The sequence below is a fragment of the Rutilus rutilus genome (genome assembly GCF_951802725.1).
Source record: "Rutilus rutilus genome assembly, chromosome: 16".
Lineage (NCBI taxonomy): Eukaryota > Metazoa > Chordata > Actinopteri > Cypriniformes > Leuciscidae > Rutilus > Rutilus rutilus.
In genome coordinates, this window is record NC_140224.1 from 35,383,096 (window position 1) to 35,402,228 (window position 19,133).

Consider the following 19,133-nt stretch of genomic DNA (forward strand, 5'->3'; position numbering starts at 1 on the left):
GCAATTATCTCTTACATAAACAAAGTGCACATGTGAATATATTTACCTGCACAATATGCCAAACTGCAGCCAGTTGGGCTCACAAACTCATAGACATAATAATCTCCTGGACAGGCTTTGACTTTAATGGGATTGGACTGGAACAAGCAGCAGTTATTGCTCCAGTGACCGCAGACATCTCGAGTGACCACTCCATCCTCAACTGTTGGATGTCCTCCGTTCAGCCACAGTGGAGCATGAGTGCCACAACTAAACTCATCAACACATGTGTCTGGCATCTGAACGCTCTGACCCTGAATGAAGAGACGGTACCAGCCGTTCCAGCTGACCGCAGAGTCACACATTATTTGAGAGGAATGTTGATTGTTGGTGGCTCTCCATGAATCATCCAGGACATTGTAGTTGTAGCAGGGGTCAACAGGGGGAGCTGTTGTCATGGAAACATTACAAATATACATTTTGCTGAATAAATAAATGGATGATGTGATAAAAAACATTTTTTTAGTAGTTGAGCTATGAAAACGTTGTCTCCAGAATGATCTTTACTTAAGCTCTCTGTTTCATTTGTGTTTTAAGTTCAAAGCTGAAGACAATTTGTCATGAGCTTTCAGAACATCTCCACTCATTTAGCTGACAAAACAAGTGTTAAAAACAGCTGAACTTGAGTCCCTTTGCAAATTGAGCCCAAATGTCACTTTTCCACTGCATGGTACGGCTCTGTAGGGCTCACTTTTGGGGGTTTTCCACTGTGTACAACACCTAGTACCTGGTACTTTTTTTAGTAACACCTCATTTGAGGTTCCAAGCGAGCCGTACAATACTAAAATGTGAAGTGTTAAAGGGATACCGTTTTTTCATATTAAACTATGTTATTCCCTTAACTAAGATGAGTTGATACATACCTCTCTCGTCTCAGTGCGTGCACCAAGCGTGCCGCACAAGCCCTGAAAAGTGAAGCCAAAACGTCTCGATCGCCCCCCGGTGACTGGTCCTAGTATAGGACCCCGCCTCATAAGCCCCGCCTCCCCATGTTATTCAACGGGACGTGAGACCAACTAAACAATTAAATTACACTTCAAATATCTTTTTTCCAAAGGTGGTTTCTTTCATTTGCTGTCGTTTTTATCACGCTGATGTAAGTTCAAGTGTCTGTTTCAAAAATAAGTTGTTTTTTAGTTAGTTACGTGATGCGGTGGTGTAAGGTCATGATTGACAGCTGTGATTGACAGGTTCTTGAGAGAAGTAGTCACTGAAGCACCAACGGACATTTTTTTCGGGATCTTCGGAGGACTGAGGAGATTGTATTTACTTTATTTTAACAAGCCTCTTGTCGTACTGCAATCAATTTTTTAAAAAGTGTGCAGAATCCACTCTCCCTGAGTGCATTCTGCAAGAGTGAGGGCGGAGCGTTGATTTCGCGGCTTTACTTCCTGCTCACTACTGCGCAGGTCTGGTCCCGAGATCGCTACTGCGCAGACTCAAGTTCCAATATGTCAGCGCCATATCGGGACTCTGGAGGCTTCAGTTCTCATCAATGGCAGAGAGCGAAGGGGCATCGTCCATCTTTTTTTACAGTCTATGGCGTGCACTCCACTGTGTACAACACCTAGTACCTGGTACTTTTTTAGTAACGCCTCATTTGAGGTTCCAAGCGAGCGTACGATACTAAAATGTGACGTGTTAAAGGAATACTCCACCGTTTTTTTCATATTAAACTATGTTATTCCCTTAACTAAGATGAGTTGATACATACCTCTCTCGTCTCAGTGCGTGCACTCAATCGCTCTGGTGCACGGCGACACTTTGATAGCACTTAGTTTAGCCCAGTTCATTCATTAGGGACCAAACAGAGATGAAGTTAGAAGTGACCAAACACCTCCACGTTTTCCCTATTTAAATACAGTTACACGAGTAGTTACACGACCAAGTATGATGACACAAAATAAAACGTGGCGCTTTTCTAAGCGGGTAAAAAGGATAACTATAATGTATGGCGGAATAGCACTTGAAGTTGGGAGCACTTCGACTCTGCGCAGTAAACTGAGACGAGAGAGGTATGTATCAACTCGTCTTAGTTAAGGGAATAACACAGTTTAATATGAAAAGACGGCGGAGTATCCCTTTAAAACTGCAGATCACTGATTGGTCAGAGAGAATCGTCACTAACAGCCTCATTGGATTTGGTGAAACTATAACGATCAGTCTATAATCCCACCCACTTTATAGCGGTACTAAACTGCAGTGGAAAAGCAAACCCAGCCAAAGTAAAGCGAGCCGAGCCGTAAATGAAGATTTTGTCATCATAAACTCGCACTCAAGTTTTTCCCAACCTCTATGAATTTCTTTCTTTTGCTGAATACAAAGATATTTTGAATAATTTTTGTCAACAAACAGTTTTAGGTCACCTTTGATTTCCATACTATGGGAAATAAATACTATTTTCAATGGTGCCTCACAACTGTTTGGTTACAAAAATTAAAAATTGTATTTTCTTTATTGTGTTCAGCAGATAAAATAAATTCATACAGGTTTGGAACAACTTTAGGGTCTTGGAGTTAAAAAATAAGTTTAGGGTTATAAAATGTGTTTGAGAAACTGGTTTAGTTTTCACTATTTACAACACTTACTGTAAGTACTTCACTTTGCCTAAAAATGCATTCTTTGTTTCCATTTTAAGAGTTTGAATTGCTCATTTGTGAGCTGTATTACTTCTTGTTAATGTTAATGTAATAAAATTATAATGCATTTTCTTAATGTGATAATCAGGAACATTTTAATGTTCAATAATGATTCAACAATTCAATAATCCATGTTTCAGAAAAAATGCATGTCCAAAAAATATGCTCAAGAGAGTTTATGAAGGAAGCAAGACAATACTTTACCAGTGGTGGTGATTGGTGGAGTCATGGATTCTATAGATGGGATCATCTCTGTTGTTGTAGACGCTGATGACATGGACTGGTTTGAGGCTTCTGGTAGTAGGAACATTTTATATCAACATCAATAATTTTAAAACAAAATCCAGAAAAAAATTAAAGAATGAGGATTGTATAAGTAAATGCTCACCAGTACAGTAAGCGCCACAAAATATTGGCTTGACAAACTCATAAACATAGTAATTTCCTGGACAGGCTTTGACTCTTATAGGGTGGGATGTGAAAGAACAGCAGCCACTCCCTGAGGAGAGACAGACCTGACGGGTGACCACTCCATCTTCCAGCATTGGGTGAGAGCCGTTGAGCGACAGTGGTTCATAAGTGCCACACATGCCTTGATTTACACATGATTCTGGCATCTGAGTATTTTCACCATTGTAGAACATCCTGTACCAGCCATTCCACTCCACATTATAATCACACATGCCATAGTAGTTATAGTTATTATAGTAGTAGTTATCTGTGGCTCTCCAAGGCTCATCTAGACTAGTATAGTCATAGCAGGGATCGACACTTGGGGTGGAGAAAGGCACTATTAAGGAAAAAGTAGGAAGAGAGCATTATATATTGAAAATTAAATATATTCAAGATGATAATATGAATTCAAACCAATACAATTCATGACAAGCACATCAAATATAAAGATGAATAAATATACCTGCACAATATACAGGAGCTGGGATTGAAAGAGTTGGTCTGGTAAATTTGTAGACATAATAACTTCCAGGACAAGCTTTGACTTGGATCGGGTCAGATCTGTAGCGACTGCACTGTTCATTGCGAGTGCCGTAAATTTCACGAGTAACAACTCCATCTTCTAGCCGTGGATGAGAGTCACCAAGCCACAGAGAAATATAACCTCCACATGACATGTAAGTCATACACCACTCAGGCATCTGAGCACTTGATTCATCAATGAAGAGTCGATACCAGCCATCCCATTCTACACGAGTGTCATCATGATCAGATATGAATCCATAACTAGACCAGTAATTGTGTGTGCTTCTCCAGTAGTTGTCGAGTATGTTGTAGTTATTACACGGGTCATAATCTGTTACTGAGAGATGATGAGACCAAAACAACCAAGTTATATTACAATGAGAAACTTCAAAAGAGCACATCTGAACCATGTCAAACACTGTAATAATGAGATTTATAAACCATTCATACACAATGTGACTGTGTAATAGTAAAAATGTGTATGCATAAACATTTCCATTTAAACTGAAATGCAAATCTTTCATTGAAAAAAAAAGAAAAGATTATTTTAATAACACTCATGTATTCGTTCATATTATTTACAACTTACTCAAGGTGATGCTGGATCCAGTGAATATATCTGGACTTATAGTGGAAACCGCCTGTGAAATAGTGTTGACATCTAAAAAGAAGGAAATTCATGTCATGCAGAAAAAAAAAGAAAAAAAAGGTTTGAAATATTTAAATAAATTATAGGAAAGTACAGTACCTGTACAGTATCCTGAACACCACCAGATTTGTGGATTCACAAGTTCATAGACATAGTAATTGCCTGGACACGCTTTCACTCTGATGGGTCTTGACTTGTAATCACAGCAGCTTCCCCAATAAGTCCCTCCACAGACCTTCCTGGTCACCACTCCATCCTCTATCTGAGGGTGAGGATCATTGAGCCACAGATTGATGTCTGTGTTACAGGTGAATGAACTAACACAGGTCTCTGACATCCGGATGTCCATTCCATAGTAGAAAAGCCGGTACCAGCCATTCCAGGAGAAAATGTTATCACAGATGTAATCTCCACTTTCATTGTTGGCTCTCCAGGGACGATCCAGAGACTCGTAGTTGTAGCAGGGATCACTGCTGATGCTTTGGAAAGCAACTGTCATGGAGTTTGCAAAAGTATTAGTTGTATATATATACTAACTTGCAATTATATTCTAACTATATTATAACAATTATATTCTAACAAGTAGTGTACTTTCAGGCTCAAAGTGAGGCAAGTCGACAGTACTGACAGCAGCCTGCAGAAGCAACAGGGGCTACATATAAAAAATATATGAAAATAAGATTCTTTCTGAGACAAACACTTGACTGCAGATAGGCACAAGAGGACTGTAGAGTAATATTATGATACGTTCATATACAGTATACATATTAGTTATTGAACAAATGGCATAACGTGTAATTTGAGGAATTGTGTAACAAAGAGATCTAGGTGCTATTGATCTGTAACATAACCTACTATACATAATAGATAATGGACTGCACACCACTGATTATAACTAGTTAAAACATGATTATTTTCATAAAACAAAAGATGTATGTTAAATTATCTAATGTAGAGCGTTTACTCATTATAGTGAAATAAAAAATCCTAACACAAATCCCAGAGACAAGGGTTAATATTGTACCTGCACAGTACACAGGCTGGGGGGGTGATATGATGGGTTTGACAAATTCATAGACGTAATAATCTCCTGGACAGGCTTTGACTCGGATGGATGTGGAACTGTAGGCGCCACACTGATTGGAATACCCCCACCACCCCCATGCATTAGTTCCCACGACTTCACAGGTCTCCACTCCATCCTCAAGTGTTGGATGAGAACCGTTGAGATACAGTCCAGTTTGACCGCCACATCCCACATTACTCACACACCACTCAGACATCTGGGCACTTTCTCCATTCAGATACAGCCGATACCAGCCACTCCATTCAACAAGAGTGTCATCATGTCCAGAGTACTGATATGGGTTTTGTCGTATGTCTCTCCAATATTCATCAAGAGTGTTATAATCATAGCACGGATCAGTTGTAGGTTCTGAGAGAATAAAGAGAAAAGACTCATTCACTGATGTGTCAAACACAAGAGTACAGGTAAACATCTAACATCTGTGTCTGTCTGAAAGAGAAGATATTGGGATGGTAAACTGAAAATGGATTATCAGATAAACTGACTAAACCTACAACAAGTGTATCCTTTATACCCCTCTCTCACTAATTAAAAAAGAGCTGCCACCTTGATCATAATTGAGTGTTAAGGAACTGTATCTTTATTTTCACCCACTTGAATAACAATGTTAAACTTAGTGTTGGAACTTTGATGACAAATGTGAGATTAAAATATTCAAATACGATTATTTCCCCATTGAAACAAAATATACAAAAGGGGAACAACATTTAAGATCATCCTCAGATAATTACAGATTGTGATGCTGTACTGTATGAAAAATTTAAAATAAAACTTAAAATAAACAAATGAATATATAACAGTACAAATGTAAAGTAAAAATAAGGGTTTGTAAAATCATATATTTCACGCTTTTTCCCATTCAGACCACAAACTACTGTAATTTCCTTAATTCATGTCCTCAATTTATTTTTTATTTATTTTTTTTATATATGAAATTCCCTATTAATTTTTTCATTGACACCCATTTGTTTTATACAACATGTTAAGCCTCCCATTGATACATTCCAGAAATTGTTCTAGAATATCCCTGAATCGGAAAACACTTGTGTCTACTTGTTTATTCCCACTAGGTTATACAAAATATTTGATTGAGATTAATTATGCCAACACTGTTTGGTCACACTTTATTTTAAGGTGCCTGTGTTACAGTGTAATTATGCATTTAATTACTGAGTAATAATAATTACCTATATGTACTTACTATAGGGTTAGGATTAGAATTAGGGTTTGGTTTAGGGTTAGTTGCATGTAATTATACATAATTTATAGTTATTACTACAGTAACTACATGTAACGTGTAACAAGGACACTGTAAAATAAAGTGTAACCCACTGTTTTTCTACAGGAGACATTTCATTTCTAAAAGTAATACATTTTATTAAAAGTACTATGTGTAAAAGTCAGTCTGGATAAAAATATCTGCTTTAAGCTTCAAATGCATAATCTTTTTGTAAGTTAAAACAATACATCCTTTTATCCCTTTGAAACAATGAAATACACAGTAGCTTATTAAAAATGGTGTTTTAATAATAGTGTACACTCATAAATAATGTAATTTTCTTTCAAATTTTAAATACACGGTATGCTGTCAGGTCTACTATAATATCCTGTGTTTCTGTTTAAGTCTGGTGTTACTGTTCTGCTGTCTATCATTGATCATCCCACCTGTTACTCTGCCCATTTCATCTGGTCATCATTACCTCTGATTATCTCATTATCTACAAGCATAGCATATATCCACCTTTTTCCTATCGAGTCTACTGCGTTTTAGATTGTGGGAGCCACTTCAGGTTCGGGGAAGTTCAAAAAGACTGAAACACATTATAAGGTTGAGCTATGAATAATATTTATCTGTCAATTTGACTGAATGAGCTGTACAATTTTCTTCATGTTCTATTTTCAGACATCAGGAGAATAACGTAACGCTTGGTATTTTAATGTGACGTGGTATTGTGACACTGTCACACATGACACATGTTTTAACCACTCTATATATTATGATGATTTTATGCATATTAGAGCTTTAATAGGTTTACATGTTGTTTTAGTCATGATTTTTGTCCATTTTATTCCTCTTATCTGTTTTAATGTGTGTAAACCATACTGGGTCTGCCTGTCATGTGACTGATCACATGACAGGAAACAGGAAATAGCCAGCATAAAGGAAGCAGCATGGCAAAGAAATGAGGGCTCTGTCAAGACGACCAAAGCTGGATCGAGGAGTTTCTTTTAAGGACTTACCATTCCAGCAAACCCATCACTTTTCATTGGATTATCACTTTTTTACGTTTTTTTTCACTTAAGTAAATTAAGTATTAAATACTTATTTTATTCACTTTATTTCTGTTGTCATCTCATCTTTTAAAACACTTCCAAAACTCTCTCAGTTTAATCTGACCCCAGTTTTAGCTCATGTTACTCATCCGATTAGGCCGTTTGTTACAGTATAACAAGAATATTTATGACAAAAGCTCTTTTCAGTCACTGTATTCTCCTGATTATTTTCTTTTTTCTTTGTATTCCGGTGTAACACTATGAAAAAATACAACATATCCTGCACATTTGTGGTCTGCTCTCTCCATTTAATTTACGATTTATCACATGGATAATTCACTGGAATGCACTAAGAATCTCTCGTTTTCCTCCCTAAATCCTCACTTCTTTTTCCAGGTTTGTTTTCACGTGGATGCTTTAAAATGTAGGCTAATTGTCTCCCTTTTTCACTTCTAATCTCTATTAGCTATGTTTACTGGAATGTTTCTAAAGCAGGTTAATAAATACAATTACTGTCTGTCAAAATAATGTAAATCACTTTGAAATATTATCAGTGTTCCAGTTAATGAACAATTTTGATCAAGGCAACAAATGTTACATAATACAGACATATATCACTACAGTGATATTTAACATGTCTGTAATATTGCTGCGGAAATAATTGAGCTTTTGAGGTTATTTATGGTCTGTTAGTCATTTGTTAATGTTTTTACACTTTTAAATGTCCTTTTTATGTAGAATAGTGTCATCTCATAGTACCCAATTTTGGAAATGCTTTTTATTGCATTTAAACAGCAAAAGTTTCACTGATTGTTTACAGTTAAGATTGTTGCACACAAAGCGTCATGGGACTTGCGGATACTGCTTTCTTCAGTAATTCTCAAAAAACAAAAAAAACAACAACAAAAAAAACAGTATTAGTAATGTCATAGACATCTTTCAGTTTAATTTACCCCATCATAATATTTGTATTCTATTTAAATACATATGATACAGCATAGCAGCAGTATATCAGCATGGCTATGATTACATTTGACATTGTGCCTATGGCTGAATCATCCTTAATATAGCTCATAATTTAATAGCCTATTTGGTTTTGTAAATTCTTTTAAATTAGTTACAGTACATGCATCACAAACACAACATGGATCTGATTTGCTTATGCCAAACAATAATCCTCCAGATTGTAACATAATACATTATATTACCAGTCGTAGTGTCCATGGTTGTAGTTTCTGCTGTGGTTGTCTCCGGCGTGACAGTGGTAGTGTTTATGTTGCTTGAATCTGAAATAAATGATAAATATTACATAAATAGCAATTATGTCTTACATAAACAAAGGGCACATGTAAATATATTTACCTGCACAGTATACCAAACTGCAGGTAGTTGGGCTCACAAACTCATAGACATAATAATCTCCTGGACAGGCTTTGACTTTAATGGGATTGGATTGGAAATAGCAGCAGTTATTGCCCCAGTGACCGCAGACATCTCGAGTGACCACTCCATCCTCAACTGTTGGATGTCCTCCGTTCAGCCACAATGGAGCATGAGTGCCACAACTATACTCATCAACACATGTGTCTGGCATCTGAACGCTCTGATCCTGAATGAAGAGACGGTACCAGCCGTTCCAGCTGACCCAAGTGTCACACATTATTTGAGAGGAATGTTGATTGTTGGTGGCTCTCCATGAATCATCCAGGACATTGTAGTTGTAGCAGGGGTCAACAGGGGGAGCTGTTGTCATGGAAACATTACAAATATACATTTTGCTGAATTAATAAATGGATGATGTGATAAAAAAACATTTTTTTTGTAGTTGAGCTATGAAAACGTCGTCTCCAGAATGATCTTTACTTAAGCTCTCTGTTCCATTTGTGTTTTAAGTTCAAAGCTGAAGACAATTTGTCATGAGCTTTCAGAACATCTCCACTCATTTAGCTGACAAAACAAGTGTTAAAAACAGCTGAACTTGAGTCCCTTTGCAAATTGAGCCCAAATGTCACTTTTCCACTGCATGGTACGGTTCGGTAGGGCTCACTTTTGGGGGGTTTTCCACTGTGTACAACACCTAGTACCTGGTACTTTTTTTAGTAACGCCTCATTTGAGGTTCCAAGCGAGCGTACGATACTAAAATGTGACGTGTTAAAGGAATACTCCACCGTTTTTTTCATATTAAACTATGTTATTCCCTTAACTAAGATGAGTTGATACATACCTCTCTCGTCTCAGTGCATGCACTCAATCGCTCTGGTGCGCAGCGACACTTTGATAGCACTTAGTTTAGCCCAGTTCATTCATTAGGGACCAAACAGAGATGAAGTTAGAAGCGACCAAACACCTCCACGTTTTCCCTATTTAAATACAGTTACACGAGTAGCTACACGACCAAGTATGATGACACAAAATAAAACGTGGCACTTTTCTAAGCGGGTAAAAAGGATAACTTAACTATAATGTATGGCGGAATAGCACTTGAAGTTGGGAGCACTTCGACTCTGCGCAGTAAAAAGTCACTCCTGAAAAATCCTCTCCCTCTCACTTCTGTCATTAGAACCAACATGACTTTTTACTGCGCAGAGTCGAAGTGCTCCCAACTTCAAGTGCTATTCCGCCATACATTATAGTTAAGTTATCCTTTTTACCCGCTTAGAAAAGCGCCATGTTTTATTTTGTGTCATCATACTTGGTCGTGTAACTACTCGTGTAACTGTATTTAAATAGGGAAAACGTGGAGGTGTTTGGTCGCTTCTAACTTCATCTCTGTTTGGTCCCTAATGAATGAACTGGGCTAAACTAAGTGCTATCAAAGTGTCGCTGCGCACCAGAGCGATTGAGTGCATGCACTGAGACGAGAGAGGTATGTATCAACTCATCTTAGTTAAGGGAATAACATAGTTTAATATGAAAAGACGGTGGAGTATCCCTTTAAAACTGCAGATCACTGATTGGTCAGAGAGAATCGTCACTACCAGCCTCATTGGATTTGGTGCAACTATAACGATCAGTCTATAATCCCACCCACTTTATAGCGGTACTAAACTGCAGTGGAAAAGCAAACCCAGCCAAAGTAAAGCGAGCCGAGCCGTAAATGAAGATTTTGTCATCATAAACTCGCACTCAAGTTTTTCCCAACCTCTATAAATTTCTTTCTTTTGCTGAATACAAAGATATTTTGAAGAATTTTTGTCAACAAACAGTTTTAGGTCACCATTGATTTCCATACTATGGGAAAAAAATACAATTTTTCAATGGTGCCTCACAAATGTTTGGTTACAAATATATATATATATATATATTTTTTTTTTATTGTGTTCAGCAGATAAAATAAATTCATACAGGTTTGGAAAAACTACAAAATGTGTTTGAGAAACTCTGGTGGTTTAGTTTTCACTATTTACAGCACTTCAGTACTTCACTTTGCCTAGTAATGCATTCTTTGTTTCCATTTTAAGAGTTTGAAATGCATAGTCATTTGTGAGCTGTATTACTTCTTGTTAATGTGATTTTTTTTAAATTATCTTTCTCTGTAGAAATTATAATGCATTTGCTTAATGTGATAATCAGGAACATTTCAATGTTCAATAATGATTCAACAATTCAATAATTCATGTTTCAGAGAAAATGCATGTCCAAAAAGATGCTCAAGAGAGTTTATTAAGGAAGCAAGACAATACTTTACCAGTGGTGGTGATAGGTGGAGTCATGGATTCTAAAGATGGGATCATCTCTGTTGTTGTAGACGCTGATGAGATGGACTGAGTTGAGGCTTCTGGTAGTAGGAACATTTTATATCAACATCAATAATTTTCAAACAAAATCCAGAAAAAAAATTAAAGAATGAGGAAGTAAATCCTCACCAGTACAGTAAGCTCCACAAAATATTGGCTTGACAAACTCATAAACATAGTAATTTCCTGGACAGGCTTTGACTCTTATAGGGTGGGATGTGTAAGTACAGCAGCCATTCCATGAGGAGACACAGACCTGACGGGTGACCACTCCATCTTCCAGCTGTGGGTGAGGGCCGCTGAGCGACAGTGGTTCATAAGTGCCACACATGCCTTGATTTACACATGATTCTGGCATCTGAGTATTTTCACCATTGTAGAACATCCTGTACCAGCCATTCCACTCCACATTATAATCACACATGCCATAGTAGTTATAGTTATTATAGTAGTAGTTATCTGTGGCTCTCCAAGGCTCATCTAGACTAGTATAGTTGTAGCAGGGATCGACACTTGGGGTGGAGAAAGGCACTATTAAGGAAAAAGTAGGAAGACAGCATTATATATTGAAGATTAAATATATTCAAGATGATAATATGAATTCAAACCAATACAATTCATGACAAGCATATCAAATATAAAGATGAATAAATATACCTGCACAATATACAGGAGCTGGGATTGAAAGAGTTGGTCTGGTAAATTTGTAGACATAATAACTTCCAGGACAAGCTTTGACTTGGATCGGGTCAGATCTGTAGCGACTGCACTGATCATTGCGAGTGCCATAAATTTCACGAGTAACAACTCCATCTTCTAGCCGAGGATGAGAGTCACCAAGCCACAGAGAACTATAACCTCCACATGACATGTAATAAAAACACCACTCAGGCATCTGAGCACTTGATCCATTAATGAAGAGTCGATACCAGCCATCCCATTCTACACGAGTGTCATCATGATCAGATATGAATCCATAACTAGACCAGTAATTGTGTGTGCTTCTCCAGTAGTTGTCGAGCATGTTGTAGTTATTACACGGGTCATAATCTGTTAGTGAGAGATGATGAGACCAAAACAAGCAAGTTATATTTCAATGAGAAACTTCACAAGAGCAAATCTGAACCAGTCAAACACTGTAATAATCATGAGATTCATAAACCATTCATACACAATGTGACTGTGTAATAGTAAAAATGTCTATGCATAAACATTTCCATTTAAACTGAAATGCAAATCTTTCATTGAATTTTTTTTATTTAATTTTTAATAACACTCATGTATTCGTTCATATATATTATTTACAACTTACTCAAGGTGATGCTGGATCCAGTGAATATATCTGGACTTATAGTGGAAACTGGCAGTGAAATAGTGTTGACATCTAAAAAGAAGGGAATTCATGTCATGCAGAAAAAAAAAGAAAAAAAAAGGTTTGAAATATTTAAATAAATTATAGGAAAGCACAGTACCTGTGCAGTATCCTGAACACCCCCATACTGGATTCACAAGTTCATAGACATAGTAATTGCCTGGACACGCTTTCACTCTGATGGGTTTAGACTTATAACCACAGCAGCTTCCCCAATAACCACCACCACAGACCTCCCTGGTCACCACTCCATCCTCTATCTGAGGGTGAGGATCACTGAGCCACAGATTATAGTATGTGTTACAGGTGAATGAACTAACACAGGTCTCTGGAATCCGGATGTCCATTCCATAGTAGAAAAGCCGGTACCAGCCATTCCAGGAGAAAAGTTCATCACAAATGTAATCTCCACTTTCATTGTTGGCTCTCCAGGGACGATCCAGAGACTCATAGTTGTAGCAGGGATCACTGCTGATGCTTTGGAAAGCAACTGTCATGGAGTTTGCAAAATTATTAGTTGTATATATATATATATATACTAACTTGCATTATATTCTAACTATATTATAGCAATTATATTCTAACAAGTAGTGTACTTTCAGGCTCAAAGTGAGGCAAGTCAACAGTACTGACAGCAGCCTGCAGAAGCAACAGGGACTATATATAAAAAATATATGAAAATAAGATTCTTTCTGAGACAAACACTTGACTGCAGATAGGCACAAGAGGACTGTAGAGTAATATTATGATACGTTCATATACAGTATACATATTAGTTATTGAACAAATGGCGTAACGTGTAATTTGAGGAATTGTGTAACAAAGAGATCTAGGTGCTATTGATCTGTAACATAACCTACTATACAGAATGGGTAATGGACTGCACACCACTGATTATAACTAGTTAAAACATGATTATTTTCATAAAACAAAAAATTTATGTTAAATTATCTAATATATAGAGCGTTTACTCATTATAGTGAAATAAAAAATCCTAACAAAAATCCCAGAGACAAGGGTTAAAATTGTACCTGCACAGTACACAGGCTGGGGGGGTGATATGATGGGTTTGACAAATTCATAGACGTAATAATCTCCTGGACAGGCTTTGACTCGGATGGATGTGGAACTGTAGGCGCCACACTCATGGGAATACCCCCACCACCCCCATGCATTAGTTCCCACAACTTCACGGGTCTCCACTCCATCCTCAAGTGTTGGATGAGAACCGTTGAGATACAGTCCAGTTTGACCGCCACATCCCACATTACTCACACACCACTCAGACATCTGGGCACTTTCTCCATTCAGATACAGCCGATACCAGCCACTCCATTCAACAAGAGTGTCATCATGTCCAGAGTACTGATATGGGCTTTGCCGTATGTCTCTCCAATATTCATCAAGAGTGTTATAATTATAGCAAGGATCAGTTGTAGGTTCTGAGAGAATAAAGAGAAAAGACTCATTCACTGAGGTGTCAAACACAAGAGTACAGTTAAACATCTAACATCTGTGTCTGTCTGAAAGAGAAGATATTGGGATGGTAAACTGAAAATGGATTATTAGATAAACTGACTAAACCTACAACAGGTGTATCCTTTATACCCCTCTCTCACTAATTAAAAAAGAGCTGCCACCTTGATCATAATTGAGTGTTAAGGAACTGTATCTTTATTTTCACCCACTTGAATAACAATGTTAAACTTAGTGTTGGAACTTTGATGACAAATGTGAGATTCAAATATTTAAATACGATTATTTCCCCATTGAAACAAAATATACAAAAGGGGAACAACATTTAAGATCATCCTCAGATAATTACAGATTGTGATGCTGTACTGTATGAAAAATTTAAAATAAAACTTAAAATAAACAAATGAATATTTAACAGTACAAATGTAAAGTAAAATTAAGGGTTTGTAAAATCATATATTTCACGCTTTTTCCCATTCAGACCACAAACTACTGTAATTTCCTTAATTCATGTCCTCAATTTTTTTTTTTTTTTCAAAATATTTGTAATATATGAAATTCCCTATTATTTTTTTCATTGACACCCATATGTTTTATACAACATGTTAAGCCTCCCATTGATACATTCCAGAAATTGTTCTAGAATATCCCTGAATTGGAAAACACTTGTGTTTACTTGTTTATTCCCACTAGGTTATACAAAATATTTGACTGAGATTAATTATGCCAACACTGTTTGGTCACACTTTATTTTAAGGTGCCTGTGTTACAGTGTAATTATGCATTTAATTACTGAGTAATAATAATTACCTATATGTACTTACTATAGGGTTAGGATTAGAATTAGGGTTTGGTTTAGGGTTAGTTGCATGTAATTATACATAATTTATAGTTATTACTACAGTAACTACATGTAACGTGTAACAAGGACACTGTAAAATAAAGTGTAACCCACTGTTTTTCTACAGGAGGCATTTCATTTCTAAAAGTAATACATTTTATTAAAAGTACTATGTGTAAAAGTCAGTCTGGATAAAAATATCTGCTTTAAGCTTCAAATGCATAATCTTTTTGTAAGTTAAAACAATACATCCTTTTATCCCTTTGAAACAATGAAATACAGTAGCTTATTAAAAATGGTGTTTTAATATTAGTGCACACTAATAAATAATGTAATTTTCTTTCAAATTTTAAATACACAGTATGCTGTCAGGTCTACTATAATATCCTGTGTTTCTGTTTAAGTCTGGTGTTACTGTTCTGCTGTCTATCATTGATCATCCCACCTGTTACTCCGCCCATTTCATCTGTTCATCATTACCTCTGATTATCTCATTATCTACAAGCATAGCATATATCCACCTTTTTCCTATCGAGTCTACTGCGTTTTAGATTGTGGGAGCCACTTCAGGTTCGGGGAAGTTCAAAAAGACTGAAACAAATGATAAGGTTGAGCTACGAATAATATTTATCTGTCAATTTGACTGAATGAGCTGTACAATTTTCTTCATGTTCTATTTTCAGACATCAGGAGAATAACGTAACGCTTGGTATTTTAATGTGACGTGGTATTATGACACTGTCACACATGACACGTTTTAACCATATTATGATGATTATATGTATATTACAGTTTTAATTGGTTTACATGTTGTCTTAGTCATTTTTGTCCATTTTATTCCTCTTATCTGTTTTAATGTGTGTAAACCATACTGGGTCTGCCTGTCATGTGATTGATCACATGACAGAAAACAGGAAATAGCCAGCATAAAGGAAGCAGCATCTCAAAGAAATGAGGGCTCTGTCAAGATGGTCAAGATGACCAAAGCTGGAAGGAGGAGTTTCTTTTAAGGACTTAACATTCCAGCAAACCACTTCACTTTTCATTGGATTATCACTACAGTTGGATTGTATATACACCGGTGGAGACTTACACATTGGGACTTACAGCACGTGAGGACTCTTAAGGACTGTTTTATGGGATGGAACCAATGGACTCTATGCTTTTAACAGCCTAAGGCTTCTTGTTGTATTATGTTGTTTTAAGTTCCTTGTCGAAATTGTAAATACACTTAATTTATTCACTTTATTTCTGTTGTCGTCTCATCTTTTAAAATGCTTCCAAAACTCTCTGTTTAATCTGACCCCAGTTTTAGCTCATGTAACTCATCCGATTAGGCCGATTGTTACAGTATAACAAGAATATTTATGACAAAAGCTCTTTTCAGTCACTGTATTCTCCTGATTATTTTCTTTTTTCTTTGTATTCCGGTGTAACACTATGAAAAAATACAACATATCCTGCACATTTGTGGTCTACTCTCTCCATTTAATTTACGATTTATCACATGGATAATTCACTGGAATGCACTAAGAATCTCTCGGTTTCCTCCCTAAATCCTCACTTCTTTTTCCAGGTTTGTTTTCACATGGATGCTTTAAAATGTAATTGTCTCCCTTTTTCACTTCTAATCTCTATTAGTTGTGTTTACTGGAATGTTTCTAAAGCAGGTTAATAAATACAATTACTGTCTGTCAAAATAATGTAAATCACTTAGAAATATTATCAGTGTTCCAGTTAATGAACAATTTTGATCAAGGCAACATATGTTACATAATACAGACATATATCACTACAGTGATATTTAACATGTCTGTAATATTGCTGCGGAAATAATTGAGCTTTTCAGGTTATTTATGGTCTGGTAGTCATTTGTTAATGTTTTTACACTTTTAAATGTCCTTTTTATGTAGAATAGTGTCATCTCATAGTACCCAGTTTTGGAAATGCTTTTTATTGCATTTATACAGCAAAAGTTTCACTGATTGTTTACAGTTAAGATTGTTGCACACAAAGCGTCATGGGACTTGCGGATACTGCTTTCTTCAGTAATTCTCAAAAAACAAAAAAAAAACAACAACAAAAAAAACAGTATTAGTAATGTCATAGACATCTTTCAGTTTAATTTACCCCATCATAATATTTGTATTCTATTTAAATACATATGATACAGCATAGCAGCAGTATATCAGCATGGCTATGATTACCTTTGACATTGTGCCTATGGCTGAATCATCCTTAATATAGCTCATAATTTAATAGCCTATTTGGTTTTGTAAATTCTTTTAAATTAGTTACAGTACATGCATCACAAACACAACATGGATCTGATTTGCTTATGCCAAACAATAATCCTCCAGATTGTAACATAATACATTATATTACCAGTCGCAGTGTCCATGGTTGTAGTTTCTGCTGTGGTTGTCTCCGGCGTGACAGTGGTAGTGTTTATGTTGCTTGAATCTGAAATAAATGATAAATATTACATAAATAGCAATTATGTCTTACATAAACAAAGGGCACATGTAAATATATTTACCTGCACAGTATACCAAACTGCAGGTAGTTGGGCTCACAAACTCATAGACATAATAATCTCCTGGACAGGCTTTGACTTTAATGGGATTGGATTGGAAATAGCAGCAGTTATTGCTCCAGTGACCGCAGACATCTCGAGTGACCACTCCATCCTCAACTGTTGGATGTCCTCCTTTCAGCCACAGTGGAGCATGAGTGCCACAACTATACTCATCAACACATGTGTCTGGCATCTGAACGCTCTGATCCTGAATGAAGAGACGGTACCAGCCGTTCCAGCTGACCCAAGTGTCACACATTATTTGAGAGGAATGTTGATTGTTGGTGGCTCTCCATGAATCATCCAGGACATTGTAGTTGTAGCAGGGGTCAACAGGGGGAGCTGTTGTCATGGAAATATTAAAAACACACATTTTGCTGAATAAATAAATGGATGGTGTGATACATTTTTATTTTTTTAGTAGTTGAGCTATGAAAACGTTGTCTCCAGAACGATCTTTCCTTAAGCTCCCTGTTTCATTTGTGTTTTAAATTCAAAGCTGAAGACAATTTTTTGTGAGCTTTCAGAACATCTCCACTCATTTAGCTGACAAAACAAGTGTTAAAAACAGCTGAACTTGAGTCCCTTTGCAATTGAGCCCAAATGGCACTTTTCCACTGCATGGTAGGCTCGGTAGGGCTCACTTTTGGGTTTTTTTCCACTGCGTACAACACCTAGTACCTTTTTTTTTTTTACTACCACCTCATTTGAGGTTCCAAGCGAGCCGTACGATACTAAAATGTGTAAAAGTGTGTGACGTGTTAAAACTGCAGATCACTGATTGGTCAGAGAGAATCGTCACTAACAGCATCATTGGATTTGGTGCAACTATAACAATCAGTCTATAATCCCACCCACTTTATAGCGGTACTAAACTGCAGTGGAAAAGCAAACCCAGCCAAAGTAAAGCGAGCCGAGCCGTAAATGAAGATTTATCCTAAAATGAAGATTTTGTCATCATAAACTCGCACTCCAATTTTGTCATCAACAACTCGAGTTGTTCCCAACTTCTATGAATTTCTTTCTTCTGCTGAACACAAAAGAAGATATTTTGAAGAATGTTTGTTAACAAACAGTTTTGGGCCACCATTGATTTCCATAGTATGGGGAAAAATACAATGGAAATCAATTGTGCCGCTCAACTGTTTGGTTACAAATATTTATTCTATTGTGTTCAGCAGATAAAAGAAATTCATACAGGTTTGGAACAACTTTAGGGTTTTGGGGTTAAAAAATAAGTTTAGTGTTACAAAATGTGCTTGAGAAACTCTGGTGGTTTAGTTTCACTGTTTACAACACTTCAGTACTTCACTTTGCCTAGAAATGCATTCTTTGTTTCCATTTTAAGAGTTTGAATTGCATAATCATTTGTGAGCTGTATTACTTCTTGTTAATGTGTTTTTTTTTTTTTATCTTTTTCTGTAGAAATTATAATGCGTTTGCTTAATGTGATAATCAGGAA

General features: G+C 36.5%; 3 protein-coding genes across 3 annotated transcripts; all 3 read right to left on the minus strand.

Moving 5' to 3' along the window:
- Window positions 1–46: 46 nt before the first annotated feature.
- On the minus strand, window positions 47–4,066 carry LOC311306288 (uncharacterized protein; the record flags this gene model as incomplete). Its single annotated transcript, XM_084434610.1, has 3 exons — window positions 47–427; window positions 2,883–3,468; window positions 3,595–4,066. 2 exons carry the CDS (start codon window positions 4,064–4,066, stop codon window positions 2,990–2,992), a joined length of 951 nt encoding a protein of 316 aa, XP_084290736.1. The 3' UTR covers window positions 47–427; window positions 2,883–2,989.
- On the minus strand, window positions 3,943–9,419 carry LOC311306289 (uncharacterized protein; the record flags this gene model as incomplete). Its single annotated transcript, XM_084434611.1, has 4 exons — window positions 3,943–3,993; window positions 4,246–4,797; window positions 5,330–5,740; window positions 9,029–9,419. 3 exons carry the CDS (start codon window positions 9,417–9,419, stop codon window positions 4,334–4,336), a joined length of 1,266 nt encoding a protein of 421 aa, XP_084290737.1. The 3' UTR covers window positions 3,943–3,993; window positions 4,246–4,333.
- Window positions 9,420–11,317: 1,898 nt separating this feature from the next.
- On the minus strand, window positions 11,318–18,023 carry LOC311306290 (uncharacterized protein; the record flags this gene model as incomplete). Its single annotated transcript, XM_084434612.1, has 7 exons — window positions 11,318–11,445; window positions 11,534–11,935; window positions 12,062–12,454; window positions 12,576–12,604; window positions 12,717–13,266; window positions 13,808–14,218; window positions 17,633–18,023. 7 exons carry the CDS (start codon window positions 18,021–18,023, stop codon window positions 11,318–11,320), a joined length of 2,304 nt encoding a protein of 767 aa, XP_084290738.1.
- Between the last annotated feature and the right edge of the window lie 1,110 nt (window positions 18,024–19,133).